We start from the raw sequence: 12,648 nt of genomic DNA, 5'->3' as shown, positions 1-12,648 counted from the left end.
GTGTATACATCAGATAGGTGCCTGACCGTATTGGTTTTCTCCTGACAGTAATAATGCCCTGTTCCTGTTGCTAAGGGCATTGTTGATAAGTAGTTTCCAAAGTGACACTCCAGAGCTGGTAAAGTACATTGCCAGGCTGTCCCACATCCCAGTATTTGTTCCCTTCCTTGGGATCAGGTTTCAAAAGTCTATGTTTGCAGAACTGGTTGGTACCGATAGAGAGCAATATACTAATCTTCTGCTACTAACCCCAAAGGAGGAAAATGGGGCAGAGAAAATGAGAAGACTAGGGAATATTTAATTAACTCTCAGCATGTGATACCAAGCCATGATCATTTCTAAGCATTGATGGAAATGAATGACAGACTGGAATCAGTTTGTCCAAGGTCTAGATAGTTTCAACTTATAGAACAAGGACAATCATTTGTTCCAACTTACAGAACTAGGAAGATCAAACGTTGTCCCATTTCTTGGCAGACTTCGGTATTGCTTTCTTATTTGTTATTTCCCCTCCTTGTGAACTTGTAATAGGTCCCTGTGTCCTGCCTTATGATGTCTCAGTTCCTGCTTGGTGGTATAGCCCTTCTAAAATGGGGCCCTAAACCTTATTTCACACAATTCCTCATCTCCATTGCAAGATGTCATGGTTATGCTCAGTATATTCTTTTAGCTTTTGTTCATTTCATTCTCCTTACCTGGGATGGTCTCTCTTCATTTGATCACCTCAATCTAACTCCTTCAAAATTGAACCAAAGACCTACCTCTTCCACCCCAGAACACTCTGGGCTATACTGCTCCCAAATCTTGGAAGGCCGTCGTGTTCCCCCAGATTTTTAAGTTATATGAGTAAAGTTTTATGGATATTCTGCCATGTAGAATACATTAATTTTACCTTCTGTACAGTTCTTGGGACAGAGTTCACACTTCTAAACCTTGAATGTGGGGTTAAGGTTCAAAGGGCGGTCTTATAGTCGGTGTGTTTGAGAAGATGTGATTGTGTTCCAGTTTGGGAAAGACAAACACAGGGATGGTAGAGGTCATAGTAGGCCATGCTTGGTGAACAAATGAAGGTAGCCTCCGCTACTGACCTTGTGTTTCCGAAGACTTTGAAATAATTGAGCAATTTAAAATGAGTGTGTGTGGTTGGGGGCTGGGTTTGTGTATGTGTGTGTGTATACTGCACGTGTGCCTGCGTGGAAGGGACTGAGGGAGGGAGGATTGGTGGGAGTTTACAGGGTGGGAGATATGTGCATCTTGGTGTATTTGAGGTAATGTCCTATGTCTGCCCCCTTGCCCCTCCTCTCCCCAGCACACACCTTCCCTTTCCTCATTCACCCCTTCAGGAGGCCGTCCGGGCCTGCTAATTGTGGTCAGTCACAACTCATTCTGTTAAGTTCCTGGCCAAGTCCTTGAATGTCAACTTGGCAGACTTGCAACTGCTGTGTCCATCTTAACTCCCACCGCCTGTCTTTTGCTTGGGACTCCTTAGGTAAATCCCACAGTCCAGTGTACCCAGGCCTTGTTGAAGATGATCTACTGCTCCCACTGCCAGGGTCTTGTGAGTGTGAAGCCATGTTACAACTACTGCTCCAACATCATGAGAGGCTGCCTGGCCAACCAAGGGGACCTCGATTTCGAGTGGAACAATTTCATAGGTGAGCACACGATTGATGTGTCTGTGGCACTGGAGATAGTAACAGGAACGTTGCTAATTGCCAGCTACAGAATTTCTGTTCATCTTCTAATGTTTACCGGCGTCTTAACTGTGCTCAGAGTTCATACCGTTCTACAAGTAAACGTTCCTTTGAACTAATGGTGGCATTTTCTGAAGACATTAGGCACGGTGACTACCGAGTTTTAATAACAAGAAAATAAACTTTTTGATATTTTCCCCCTGAAGGTCAGTTTTAGTTATGCATCATAGGCTTGTAACCATGTAAATGCTGGAGTCCAGCCCTCACTGAGCTGTGAAAGTGGCTTTTAAACTTATGGTGGTTATACTGCAACCAAATCATCTGCAAACTGGCCAGATACCCTTTTGATGTTTGGATCAGGGGAAAATCCGATTGTGGAAATTTAGGGGTTTCTGTCAGATGATTTAGCAATACTAGACTGCTCTGGTGCGAGTGGAAGGACTTTTGCCCTGATGATTTTAGAGATAAGTGTTCCCACGTATACCTTCTACCTAGAAAACCATTACTGGAGCCCAGACAGCAGTTTACGAGAAGTGGCCCCTTTATAAGAGGGTTAATTATGATTTGTGGGAAAGGCCCTTCATTTAAACAGCCAGTCATCAGCTAACTCGATGCCTACTACGTGCATATATTAGTACTGAAACATCAGTGACTGGTGTTGGAGCCCTTTGCACTGTGTGCCATGGGATGGCACACACATAATAAGAGCTCACAAAAACAAAGCCCCCCACCACCACCCCCGTCTCATTTGCATAATTGCAGAATTTGAGTGTCTTTATAAGCACCGATTTTTCACTTATTTGTCCAAATCATGGGAACATGCATGCAATTTGCTGGCTTGTTTTTCTTTTTGGGAGGAGGGTGGGGTTTGGGAAATGCTTTTTAGTCTGCATGAGAGCTAATTACTATATTAACTCTGTTTGAACGTGCATCAATAAATTGGCTCCAACTGCTTCTTGAGAACACTGCTGCAGGAAAAAAAAATAAAAGGATGTGAATATTAAGCACTTCGGCACAATTGTAGCCTAAATAGCTCAAAGCTGGAAGACCTGAAAAAAAATCTTTACACACAGGAAAAACAGAATCCCATGAAAGGAAAGGCATAACAACAGCAAACACACACACACACACACACACACACACACAAATGGCACATCGTGCCCGGAATGAAGCCATGGGAGAAATTGTTGCTTCATAAATATTTCCCATGGAAGTGAAAGCTCGTGGCATTTCCTGATCTAAAGTAGTTGTTTATTCTTTTTCTCTCTCTTTTTAAATACCACCCTCCTCCCCACACCAAAATATCAAGTTGGCAATTCACTTTTGCTAAATTCATTTTTTAAGTTGGTTGCTCTTTTCACTTCCCCCTGTAATGCCCTACTTCTCCAGGCAAAGGAGCGGAATTTGCCATGTAGTGTAAAAACTTGTACGTGGCAGCAATCCAGGTTTGCTAGTCTGTACAGACATGTCAGAAATAAAGGGCAGAGGGGCATGTCCCTTTTACTATTCTATTAGCCTAACAGGTCCTGCAGAAAGTATAACTAAAGTCTTCACCTCCTTGTAATAGAATACAAATTCTTCTCCATCTTTTTCCAAGAGTTTGCAGGTCCATATCAAATCAAAACCATACTCCGACTTGCTCGATTAATATCATAATACAAGGAGAACTTACTTGCAGTCATCGTTCTTGTGTGTTTTTTTTTTTTTTTTTTTTGTTGAGAATGTTTGCATTTATTTTTTTTTTTTCATACAAAACAAATTGTACTTTCGATTGTTTGCAGTACCATTACATAGTTGTACATTCATCACCTAAATCAATCCCTGACACCTTCATTAGCACACACACAAAAATAACAAGAATAATAATTAGAGTGAAAAAGAGCAATTGAAGTAAAAAAGAACACTAGGTACCTTTGTCTGTTTGTTTGCTTCCCCTACTTTTCTACACATCCATCCATAAACTAGACAAAGTGGAGTTTGGTCCTTATGGCATTCCCAATCCCACTGTCACCCCTCATAAGCTACATTTTTATACAACTGTCTTCGAGATTCATGGGTTCTGGGTTGTAGTTTAATAGTTTCAGGTATCCACCACCAGCTACCCCAATTCTTTAGAACCTAAAAAAGGTTGTCTAAAGTGTGCGTAAGAGTGCCCACCAGAGTGATCTCTCGGCTCGTTTTGGAATCTCTCTGCCACTGAAGCTTATTTCATTTCCTTTCACATCCCCCTTTTGGTCAAGAAGATGTTCTCCATCCCACGATGCCGGGTCTACATTCCTCCCCGGGAGTCATATTCCACGTTGCCAGGGAGATTCACTTCCCTGGGTGTCTGATCCCACGTAGGGGGGAGGGCAGTGATTTCACCTTTCAAGTTGGCTTAGCCAGAGAGAGAGGGCCACATCTGAGCAACAAAGAGGCATTCAGGAGGAGACTCTTAGGCACAAATACAGGGAGGCCTAGCCTCTCCTTTGCAGCAACCATCTTCCCAAGGGTAAAACTTATGGTAGAGGGCTCAGCCCATCAAACCACCAGTCCCCTATGTCTGTGGTCATGTTAGCAACCATGGAGGTGGGGTAGGCGAATACCCCTGCATTCTCCACAGGCTCCTCAAGGGGGCACTACATCTTTTTTTTTTTTTTTCCTTGTTTGTCTTTTTTCTTTCTTTTTTTTTTTTTTTAACTTTCCCTTCTTTTTTCAATTCAACTGTATGAAAAAAAAAGTTAAAAAGAAAACAAACATACAATAAAAGAACATTTCAAAGAGACCATAGCAAGGGAGTAAGAAAAAGACAACTAACCTAAGATAACTGCTTAACTTCCAACATGTTCCTACTTTACCCCAAGAAAGTTACATAATATAGCAACATTTCAGTGAACTTGTTCCTACTACATCCATCAGAAATTAACAGACCATAGTCATTTCTGGGCATCCCCAGAACGTTAAATAGCTTATCTGTTCTTCTTGGATTATTGTTCCCCCTTCCTTAATTGCTCTCTACTGCTAGTTCCCCTACATTCTACATTATAAACCATTTGTTTTACATTTTTCAAAGTTCACATTAGTGGTAGCATATAATATTTCTCTTTTTGTGCCTGGCTTATTTCGCTCAGCATTATGTCTTCAAGGTTCATCCATGTTGTCATATGTTTCACCAGATCGTTCCTTCTTACTGCCGCGTAGTATTCCATCGTGTGTATATACCACATTTTATTTATCCACTCATCTGTTGAAGGATATTTGGGTTGTTTCCATCTCTTGGCAATTGTGAATAATGCTGCTATGAACATTGGCGTGCAGATATCTGTTCGTGTCACTGCTTTCCGATCTTCCGGGTATATACCGAGAAGTGCAATCGCTGGATCGAATGGTAGCTCTATATCTAGTTTTCTAAGGAACTGCCAGACTGACTTCCAGAGTGGCTGAACCATTATACAGTCCCACCAACAATGAATAAGAGTTCCAATTTCTCCACATCCCCTCCAGCATTTGTAGTTTCCTGTTTGTTTAATGGCAGCCATTCTAACCGGTGTTAGATGGTATCTCATTGTGGTCTTAATTTGCATCTCTCTAATAGCTAGTGAAGCTGAACATTTTTTCATGTGTTTCTTGGCCATTTGTATTTCCTCTTCAGAGAACTGTCTTTTCATATCTTTTGCCCATTTTATAATTGGGCCGTCTGTACTATTGTCATTGAGTTGTAGGATTTCTTTGTATATGCAAGATATCAGTCTTTTGTCAGATACATGGTTTCCAAAAATTTTTTCCCATTGAGTTGGCTGCCTCTTTACCTTTTTGAGAAATTCCTTTGAGGTGCAGAAACTTCTAAGCTTGAGGAGTTCCCATTTATCTATTTTCTCTTTTGTTGCTTGTGCTTTGGGTGTAAAGTCTAGGAAGTGGCCTCCTAATACAAGGTCTTGAAGATGTTTTCCTACATTATCTTCTAGGAGTTTTATGGTACTTTCTTTTATATTGAGATCTTTGGTCCATTTTGAGTTAATTTTTGTGTAGGGGGTGAGGTAGGGGTCCTCTTTCATTCTTTTGGATATGGATATCCAACTCTCCCAGCCCCATTTGTTGAAAAGACCATTATGGCTCAGTTCGGTGGCTTTGGGGGCCTTATCAAAGATCAGTCGGCCATAGATCTGAGGGTCTATCTCTGAATTCTCAATTCGATTCCATTGATCTATATGTCTATCTTTGTGCCAGTACCATGCTGTTTTGGCAACTGTGGCTTTATAATAAGCTTCAAAGTCAGGGAGTGTAAGTCCTCCCACTTCGTTTTTCTTTTTTAGAGTGTCTTTAGCAATTCGAGGCATCTTCCCTTTCCAAATAAATTTGATAACTAGCTTTTCCAAGTCTGCAAAGTAGGTTGTTGGAATTTTGATTGGGATTGCATTGAATCTGTAGATGAGTTTGGGTAGAATTGACATCTTAATGACATTTAGCCTTCCTATCCATGAACATGGAATATTTTTCCATCTTTTAAGGTCCCCTTCTATTTCTTTTAGTAGAGTTATGTAGTTTTCTTTGTATAGGTCTTTTACATCTTTGGTTAAGTTTATTCCTAGGTACTTGATTTTTTTAGTTGCTATTGAAAATGGTATCTTTTTCTTGAGTGTCTCTTCAGTTTGTTCATTTCTAGCATATAGAAACATGACTGACTTATGTGCATTAATCTTGTATCCCGCTACTTTGCTAAATTTGTTTATTAGCTCTAGTAGGTGTATCGTTGATTTCTCAGGGTTTTCTAGATATAAGATCATATCATCTGCAAACAATGACAGTTTTACTTCTTCTTTTCCAATTTGGATGCCTTTTATTTCTTTGTCTTGCCGGATTGCCCTGGCTAGCACTTCCAGCACAATGTTGAATAACAGTGGTGACAGCGGGCATCCTTGTCTTGTTCCTGATCTTAGAGGGAAGGCTTTCAGTCTCTCACCGTTGAGTACTATGCTGGCTGTGGGTTTTTCATATATGCTCTTTATCATGTTGAGGAAGTTTCCTTCAATTCCTACCTTTTGAAGTGTTTTTATCAAAAAGAGATGTTGGATTTTGTCAAATGCTTTTTCAGCATCTATTGAGATGATCAATTGATTTTTCCCTTTTGACTTGTTAATGTGTTGTAATACATTGATTGTTTTTCTTATGTTGAACCATCCTTGCATGCCTGGAATGAACCCCACTTGGTCATGGTGTATGATTTTTTTAATGTGTCTTTGGATTCGATTTGCAAGTATTTTGTTGAGGATTTTTGCATCTATATTCATTAGGGAGATTGGCCGGTAGTTTTTCTTTTTTGTAGCATCTTTGCCTGGTTTTGGTATTAGATTGATGTTAGCTTCATAAAATGAGTTAGGTAGTGTTCCATTTTTTTCAATGTTTTGAAAGAGTTTGAGTAAGATTGGTGTCAGTTCTTTCTGGAAAGTTTGGTAGAATTCCCCTGTGAAGCCATCTGGCCCTGGGCATTTATTTGTGGGAAGATTTTTGATGACTGATTGGATCTCTTTGCTTGTGATGGGTTGGTTGAGGTCTTCTATTTCTTCTCTGGTCAGTCTAGGTTGTTCATATGTTTCCAGGAAATTGTCCATTTCTTCTACATTATCCAGTTTGTTGCCATACAGTTGTTCATAATATCCTCTTATAATTTTTTTAATTTCTTCAGGATCTGCAGTTATGTCACCTTTTTCATTCATTATTTTGTTTATATGGGTCTTCTCTCTTTTTGATTTTGTCAGTCTAGCTAGGGGCTTGTCAATCTTGTTGATCTTCTCAAAGAACCAACTTTTGGTGATATTTATCCTTTCTATTGTTTTTTTGTTCTCTATGTCATTTATTTCTGCTTTAATCCTTGTTATTTCTTTTCTTGTACTTGGTTTAGGATTGGTTTGCTGTTCATTTTCTAGCTTCTTCAGTTGATCCATTAGTTCTTTGATTTTGGCTCTTTCTTCCTTTTTAATATATGCGTTTAGTGCTATAAATTTCCCCCTTAGCACTGCTTTTGCTGCATCCCATAGGTTTTGGTATGTTGTGTTCTCCTTTTCATTCGTCTCTATATATTTAGCAATTTCTCTTGCTATTTCTTCTTTAACCCACTGATTGTTTAGGAGTGTGTTGTTTAACCTCCAGGTATTTGTGAATTTTCTAAGTCTCTGATGGTTATTGACTTCTAATTGTATTCCATTGTGGTCAGAGAATGTGCTTTGAATAATTTCAATCTTTTTAAATTTATTGAGGCTTGTTTTATGTCCCAGCATATGATCTATTCTGGAGAAAGTTCCGTGAGCACTAGAAAAGTATGTGTATCCTGGTGATTTGGGATGTAATGTCCTGTAGATGTCTGTTAAATCTAATTCGTTTATCAGATTGTTTAGGTTTTCAATTTCCTTATTGGTCTTCTGTCTGGTTGATCTATCTATAGGAGAGAGTGATGTGTTGAAGTCTCCCACAATTATTGTGGAAACATCAATTGCTTCCTTTAGTTTTGCCAATGTTTCCCTCATGTATTTTGTGGCACCTTGATTGGGTGCATAGACATTTACGATTGTTATTTCTTCTTGTTGAATTGCCCCTTTTATTAGTATGTAGTGGCCTTCTTTGTCTCTCAAAACATCCCTGCATTTGAAGTCTATTTTATCTGAGATTAATATTGCTACACCTGCTTTCTTTTGGCTGTAGCTTGCATGAAATATTTTTTTCCATCCTTTCACTTTCAGTTTCTTTGTGTCCCTGTGTCTAAGATGAGTCTCTTGTATGCAACATATTGATGGTTCATTGTTTTTGATCCATTCTGCGAATCTATATCTTTTAATTGGGGAGTTTAATCCATTTACATTCAACGTTAAAACCGTGAAGGCATTTCTTGAATCGGCCATCTTATCCTTTGGATTATGTTTGCCATATTTTTCCCTCTCTCTATTAATATCCTTTATTGTACCCATACCGAATCTCTTTAGTACTGAACCTTTCTCCAAGTCTCTCTGTCCTGTCTTTGTTTCTCTGTCTGTAGGGCTCCCTTGAGTATCTCCAGTAGGGCAGGTCTCTTGTTAGCAAATTCTCTCAGCATTTCTTTGTCTGTGAAAAATTTAAGCTCTCCCTCAAATTTGAAGGAGAGCTTTGCTGGATAAAGTATTCTTGGCTGGAAATTCCTCTCACTCAGAATTTTAAATATATCGTGCCACTGCCTTCTCGCCTCCATGGTGGCTGCTGAGTAGTCACTACTTAGTCTTATGCTGTTTCCTTTGTATGTGGTGAATTGCTTTTCTCTTGCTGCTTTCAGAACTTGCTCCTTCTCTTCTATGTTTGACAGTGTGATCAGTATATGTCTCGGAGTGGGTTTTTTTGGATTTATTCTATTTGGAGTTCGCTGAGCATTTATGATTTGTGTATTTATGTTGTTTAGAAGATTTGGGAAGTTTTCCCCAACAATTTCTTTGAATACTCTTCCTAGACCTTTACCCTTTTCTTCCCCTTCTGGGACACCAATGAGTCTTATATTCGGACGTTTCATATTATCTATCATATCCCTGAGGTCCATTTCGAGTTTTTCAATTTTTTTCCCCATTCTTTCTTTTATGCTTTCATTTTCCATTCTGTCATCTTCCAGGTCACTGATTCGTTGTTCAACTTCCTCTAGTCTTGTACTATGAGTGTCCAGAATCTTTTTAATTTGGTCAACAGTTTCTTTAATTTCCATAAGATCATCCATTTTTTTATTTAGTCTTGCAATGTCTTCTTTATGCTCTTCTAGGGTCTTCTTGATTTCCTTCATATCCCGTACTATGGTCTCATTGTTCATCTTTAGTTCTTTGAGTAGCTGCTCTAGGTGTGTCTCTTCTGGTCTTTTGATTTGGGTGCTTGGGCTTGGGTTATCCATATCGTCTGGTTTTTTCATATGCTTTATAATTTTCTGTTGTTTTTGGCCTCTTGGCATTTGCTGAACTTGATAGGGTTCTTTTAGGGTTTGTAGACCAGTTGAAGTCCTTATCTCTAATTTATCAGATCTACAGCTTCGTGGAGTACACTTTCTCTAACTAACCAGCAGGTGGTGTCCACGAGCCACCTGTTCTCCACAAGCCAGATCTCCCCTGCTTAGCCTTTTTGGTGAGTGGGGGAGTGAGTCTTGTGGGGCCCAATTGGTGTACCAAGCTTGCGTGTGTAGTTGGTGTTGCCTGCCCTGTATGTGGGGCGTGTTTCTGGGCAGTCGGGGAGGGGGGGTGGCCCTAACAATCAAATCTCCCTGATGATCCTAGAGTTTTAAAGCTACTGCAATAGTCTAATCCTTCAGTTCAGTCCTGCCACAGTTTGTCTCTGCCACTGACTCACAAGTCTTTGGTATTGGCGTATGGCTCCTGAGACTTGCAAGTGGGCCCCTCTTCCAGGCTGTGCACTCCGGGTCCTCTGTTGAGGGATGACTGTGCTATGTCACAGGTGAGTGCCGTCCCCCCAGGGCAGTTCTGGGCTGCTGGGCTGTGTTGGGAGGCTCCCAGTCTGCTCAAATGATGGCTGAATGGGGCTCTGTTAATTCACACTGCTCCCCCTTCCCAGCTCTGGGACATTCAGCTGAGGTTGCAGGGAAGGCTAATGTCCACGCCCAGTTTTGTGGTGTGTGCCTGTTATTTGAAGCACTTCCGTCACACTGGGTTGTCTGGGGCAGCTCTGGGCTATGGGGCTGGCGATGGGCAGGAGTGTTTCCTGTCCACCAGGATGGTGGCTGTGAGCGGACACCCCCCTTTCCTTGGGAAGTTGTGTTGTTTAGTGAATTTTCTCAGCCACTGGATTATTGCCTTTTGTCTCAGAGCTCTCTTAGTTCTGCTCTTGACTTGACGTGCCCAAATTTCAATTCTTTGAAGCTTTCTGTATTGAGCTTCTTAGAGTAATTGTTTTAGAAAAAGCAAAAAGGATTTAAAAAAAAAAAACAAAAAAAAAAAAAACGGCCCTCCTCAGAGATCTAATGGGTTATTGAAATGCTAATAGACAAAGCAACCAGGGCCATTAAGGAAAGATGCACAGGGCAGAGAGATCAGCCTTGCTTCGGGATTTGCATATGCGCCTCAAGGCCTGATCTCCGCCCTTCCCCTTTCTGTGTTCACCAGAACTCCAAAAATCCTCTGCTTTTATTTTGGAGTTTTTCGTGTTGTTTTTTTTCTATGCCTGTCTCCTCTCTGCTGGGCTGGCTGCTCTCAGAGTCTCTGGTGTCTGGTCTCAGTCTATCTATGGTTGGAGTTTGAATCAGTAGAATGAGTTTCCGATAAGAGCAGCCACTGCAATTCTCCCTTCTCCTTCCTGGAGCTGACAGCCCCTCCTCCCCCGGGACTGAGCCTGGCAGGGAGGGGCGCGGGTCCCCTGGCCGCAAAAACTTACAGATTTCGCTGATCTCAGCAGTTCCACGTTTTCATGAGTGTTGTATGAAGTATGCCCAAAGACAGATTGCTCTGTGGTGTCCAGTCCACGCAGTTCCTGGCTTTTTACCTACTTTCCTGGAGGAGTAACTAAAACATACAGCTCACCAGTCTCTTGTGTGTTTTTAAAAATTAATTTGTTGTTTTTGAAGAAACAAAATTAAACCCTATTGGAAATTGATAAGATTTCTGAATTGACTTTCCCCAGTTATTTCAAATGATATTTGGGGTGGGGGGGAGGAGGAATAGGAGGTAAATAATTGTATCTAAACTTCATTTTTAACTTAATGGGTATAATAGTCTTTATTTCTAAGAAGTTGGTATAAGAGGCCAGGAGTAGTAGACATTGTTAATCTCCTGTTCATTTTCGTGAATTTTCCACAAGGGTCTAATTAATCTGCTCTGAAGTTGTAGAACTCGGTCCCAATTTACATGCCTCTGCTATATATTTTTTTATTTGCAAGGAATTTTGCTTCCTTTTTAAATGACTGCAGTTAATGAATGGTCAAGGGCTTTTCTCCCCCCTTCTTTAAATAAGATCTTGGGGTTAAGTCAGAAAACTGCCTTTTGTTCTCCCAGTCAGGTTGGGGAGGCTGAAGATGTGGGTTTCTGATTATCAGCGGCACAATGCAAAAGGAGTGGCTTTCCCTAGTGAGAAGGGGGTGCTTTGTTGCTGGGGTCTGGCGGGGGGTGTGGGGTGGGGGTGCCCAATGCTGGTATCCCAGGCACTGAAATAACGTAGTTGGACTAGACCCTTTAGGAGACTCAGGATAGGTTTCCAAATCGGCTTTCATGCTGCCATAGCTTCCCTCTCTTCTCTTTAACTGCATAGACTTTGCCTTGAATTGCGACCCTTTAGTAAATGTTAAAGTCTTGTCAGCCATCATCAAGATGGATCCAAATAGTTGAAACACCTTGGACTAGGTTTTGTACAAGGTTAGTTACATGAAACCTTGAGTTTAAAATATAAACCCAAATACCCGCTTCCCCCCATCACCACCACCAAAAACTGTCGGTTTCTGGAGAATCCTAAATTATGCTTAGGTGCAACTTGTTCTCCGTCACATACTGTAGCTGTGGTGACATTAGTTGGACCCCCTAGCCGGCCTTATTAATGTCAAATGTTGCCACCAGTGGGAATTTAGTACCGGGATTGCTGGTGGGGACACCAAACCAGCCAATTTCTGGCAAGAGGCAGGAGCCTGTTGGATATCCCACAAATAAAAGGACTGGGGCCCAGATCTGCCTATGGGAAGCAAAAACACCACACCAAACATCTTGGGATTTCTCTCCGGGCTTCTTATCAGGGCTAGCTGCTGTGATCTGGAAGAACCAGGTTGATAGCCAATCATGACTTTCCCCGGGGGGTTGGAGGCAGCTTTGGCTCGGGGGGCTGCTGGCAAAAGGTGTCCTCACTTGCATGCCTCAGCTGCGCAAAGCGCAACGCCATGGCACCGGCCCCAACAAAGGCTGGGCTTTGCTCTCCATTCCCAGGCCCCGAGTTTACAAAGACGCCAAACAACCAGAAGAATCGGGGTTTATGTTTCCTTTCAGTC

The 12,648-nt window shown here is 41.3% G+C and overlaps 1 protein-coding gene across 1 annotated transcript in view; it reads left to right on the top strand.

The window, feature by feature from the left end:
- GPC4 (glypican 4) overlaps window positions 1–12,648 on the top strand; it is a 155,485-nt gene that overhangs the window by 135,508 nt on the left and 7,329 nt on the right. The window contains exon 4 of the mRNA XM_037821118.1: window positions 1,490–1,655. Within this exon, the coding sequence (XP_037677046.1) occupies window positions 1,490–1,655 (166 nt within the window). The remainder of the gene's footprint in view (window positions 1–1,489; window positions 1,656–12,648) is intronic.

The sequence above is a fragment of the Choloepus didactylus genome, chromosome X, assembly GCF_015220235.1.
Source record: "Choloepus didactylus isolate mChoDid1 chromosome X, mChoDid1.pri, whole genome shotgun sequence".
Lineage (NCBI taxonomy): Eukaryota > Metazoa > Chordata > Mammalia > Pilosa > Megalonychidae > Choloepus > Choloepus didactylus.
Note: the sequence above shows the minus strand (reverse complement) of the source record. Positions and strands in the feature narration are given on the sequence as shown.